Source organism: Gossypium arboreum, chromosome 8, assembly GCF_025698485.1.
Source record: "Gossypium arboreum isolate Shixiya-1 chromosome 8, ASM2569848v2, whole genome shotgun sequence".
Lineage (NCBI taxonomy): Eukaryota > Viridiplantae > Streptophyta > Magnoliopsida > Malvales > Malvaceae > Gossypium > Gossypium arboreum.
This window is the reverse complement of record NC_069077.1, coordinates 121,431,862-121,434,526: the sequence shown is the minus strand read 5'-3', so window position 1 is coordinate 121,434,526 and position 2,665 is coordinate 121,431,862. Positions and strand designations below refer to the sequence as shown.

At 32.5% G+C, this 2,665-nt stretch overlaps 1 protein-coding gene across 1 annotated transcript; it reads right to left on the bottom strand.

Annotated features, from left to right (window-relative positions):
* Positions 1 to 311: 311 nt before the first annotated feature.
* Positions 312 to 1,994, bottom strand: LOC108457821 (peroxidase 15-like). The gene is made up of 4 exons (XM_017756977.2): positions 1,632 to 1,994; positions 1,319 to 1,507; positions 1,080 to 1,248; positions 312 to 983 (listed from the first exon to the last, which is right to left on the bottom strand). Exons 1-4 carry the CDS (start codon positions 1,842 to 1,844, stop codon positions 523 to 525), a joined length of 1,032 nt encoding a protein of 343 aa, XP_017612466.1. The 5' UTR covers positions 1,845 to 1,994; the 3' UTR covers positions 312 to 522.
* Between the last annotated feature and the right edge of the window lie 671 nt (positions 1,995 to 2,665).

Here is a 2,665-nt window from a genome sequence, read left to right as displayed (position 1 = left end):
AACCCCCTGGATTTAGTCTAAACTTTTAGGTCGGGTTTAGGGTGTTACAATTCAAGTTATTCAAATTGTAAAAATTCAACTTAACTCGAACTCGAAATCCGAAATTTCTTATTCGAGTTGACTCAAATAATTCGAATAACTCACATAACTCGATTCGATTAACTTGAAATTTGAATTTTTTTCGATTTTTTCGAATCGAATCGAATTTTACTCACCTCTATTTATGGGTAAAAGAAAATCTAATATCATCAAAAAATTAGCAAATACCTAAGACCTATCAAACAATATGATTATAAAGAGAGAAATCAAGATTTCAACTCTTAAACTTATTTTATATTAACTTGTAAGTAATAAACACAAAAAGTTACAGAAAATTATTTTTGTAAATCATCTTGTATGAAACAAAAGTCGTAGGGTTTTATTGTAGGCATCAAAGAGTTACAATATATTATTCGTTTTGATTTTGAGTAGGAAAATAGCTTCTCTTCTGCCCATTTTTCTTAGCCTTGAGCTCAGCAAATATTATATTGAGCTGACGAGAGCAGCATCTGAGTTGGATCTGATAGTTGCTGAATTCCCGGCGCGGCAATTTGATCTAATTTCTCCTTCCGTACCAGTTAAAGGGCTTATATTTCCCATTCTGATCATAGATTCCACAAAGCTTTCAAAGAAGGCTGTTTGATTACTACTAAACCTATTCACAATTTCAATTGTATCAGCACCCTCAGTCGAAAATAAATTCTGATCACTTCGAAGCAAGCCTCGATTAACTTGTAGATTGGTGAAGTAGTTATTGTCGAAACCATCAGGTGTTGTGGGATCAAGATTTGTCAACACACTACTATTTCCACCCTGTGGGCATATTTGGCGTAGTTCTTCCAAGTATGTGGTGTTCAAGGTCGGATCTGTATCACCCACTCCCGTAAAATTGTACAATCGACTGGTAAAAGTTAAACACTGAGCTCTGCCAAATGTGTGAGCACCTGACAGCCAAAAAAGTAAAAACGTCACATCTTGTCACAGTAAAAAGGACCTTAAAGTATACTTTTGGTTATTTCAGGCAAATAAAGAAAGATTACCAGACAAGGCTACTAGATCAATGCTGGTGTTAAGCCCCACATTGCTAAACCTGTCTTTTAATCGGTCGAGAGTATTGTTGAAACCTGGCAAGTTTGAGTTGGCGAGTGTCCGGTTTGCTGTGAACCCATCCCTTCTTCCTACTGGAACTGCCCATGAAGGACCGCCTGCCTGCAACCATGAACTAATTTTAGACCAGATTTGTTGCATTATACTGAACTAATTTTAGTAAATTACTTACCAGGGTGCTGACAGATTGCTCAGATGCAATAGCGAGAATATCAGCGCAGGAAACAGTGTTGGGGCAAGCACTCTCTAAGGCAGCCTTCATGGCATCAATAACTTCATAACCCCTAGCTGAATTATTATTTGGAATAGCTTCTTTCTCACCATTTACAGGATCGTCCAATAAAATCGACGCATCACATCCCTGAAAACAAACACAAGGTGTCTTTTCTTATAATTAAGAAAAAATTAATTTTTTTTTTCAATTTGACTGTGGTGACAGTAATCGAAAAAATAAACAAATGACCATGTGTTAAAGATTGTTTTACTTGAACAAAACAATCATGGAAGTGAAGCCTGATGAGACTGGCACCAATCCTTGGATCTGAAAACGAAGCATTCACGAGCACTTGTCGGATAATGGCTGTCACGTTTGGGCATGTTTCATCGTAAAATGTCGGGGTCAGTTGAGCTTTTGATAACGATCCCTCAAGTACAACTGCAAAGCATAGAGCAGCTACTATATATTGAAAACAGGCCATTTTCTCCGGCACTTCCCCAAAACAAATGACTTCTGTATTTAGTTTAAATGAGATGGAAGGTGAGTTCAGAGTCTTAAATCATCTTTATTTATAGACGGACAAAGGTGTTAGGCAGCTTATTCACGTCTATATCTTTGCGATTGAAAAAATATATATAAGGATAAATTTAACTTTTTATGTTTATATATATATATATTATTTTATCATTATTTTTAAATTTAAATTTCATCTTCAATTTTTAGAAAATAGTCCGAACTTTACCATTAACATTTTAAATTAGAATCAAAATACTTTTTTATACATGACAATCAAAATCAAGTTTATTGTTTTAGGAGTAAAATATAAATTTACTATTACTAATTTAAAATTTATAAATTATAAAAGGCTAAAAGAAAAATTTTCATCTTAAGGAATCGAGTCTCTACCAAAATCCTTGACTCCGCTCTTGATGACAATTCCGTGTATTTCATACTTTTATTTTTAAATTTTATAAACTTTTTATATATTTTTATATATTTTTAAATTTTGAATCTTTTATATATGAAAACTTTTATAGTTTTTAAAATATGTTGACTTAGTATTAAAAATAAATATGTTACAACCGCATAAAATAGTGGATTATCGTATCAAAATTATTTTGTTTTTTTTTAAGATTAATGAACAAATTTTAACTAATAAAATAAAATAAAAAGTCAATTAACAACAGTTAATAACTAAATGTTTGAAAAGTCAAATTGATTATTAGTATATTATTTAACAGTGATGTGACATAGAGTTGGCTTCTTTGGAAAGGTCTTGTATATTGTTTGTCGGTTAGCGAG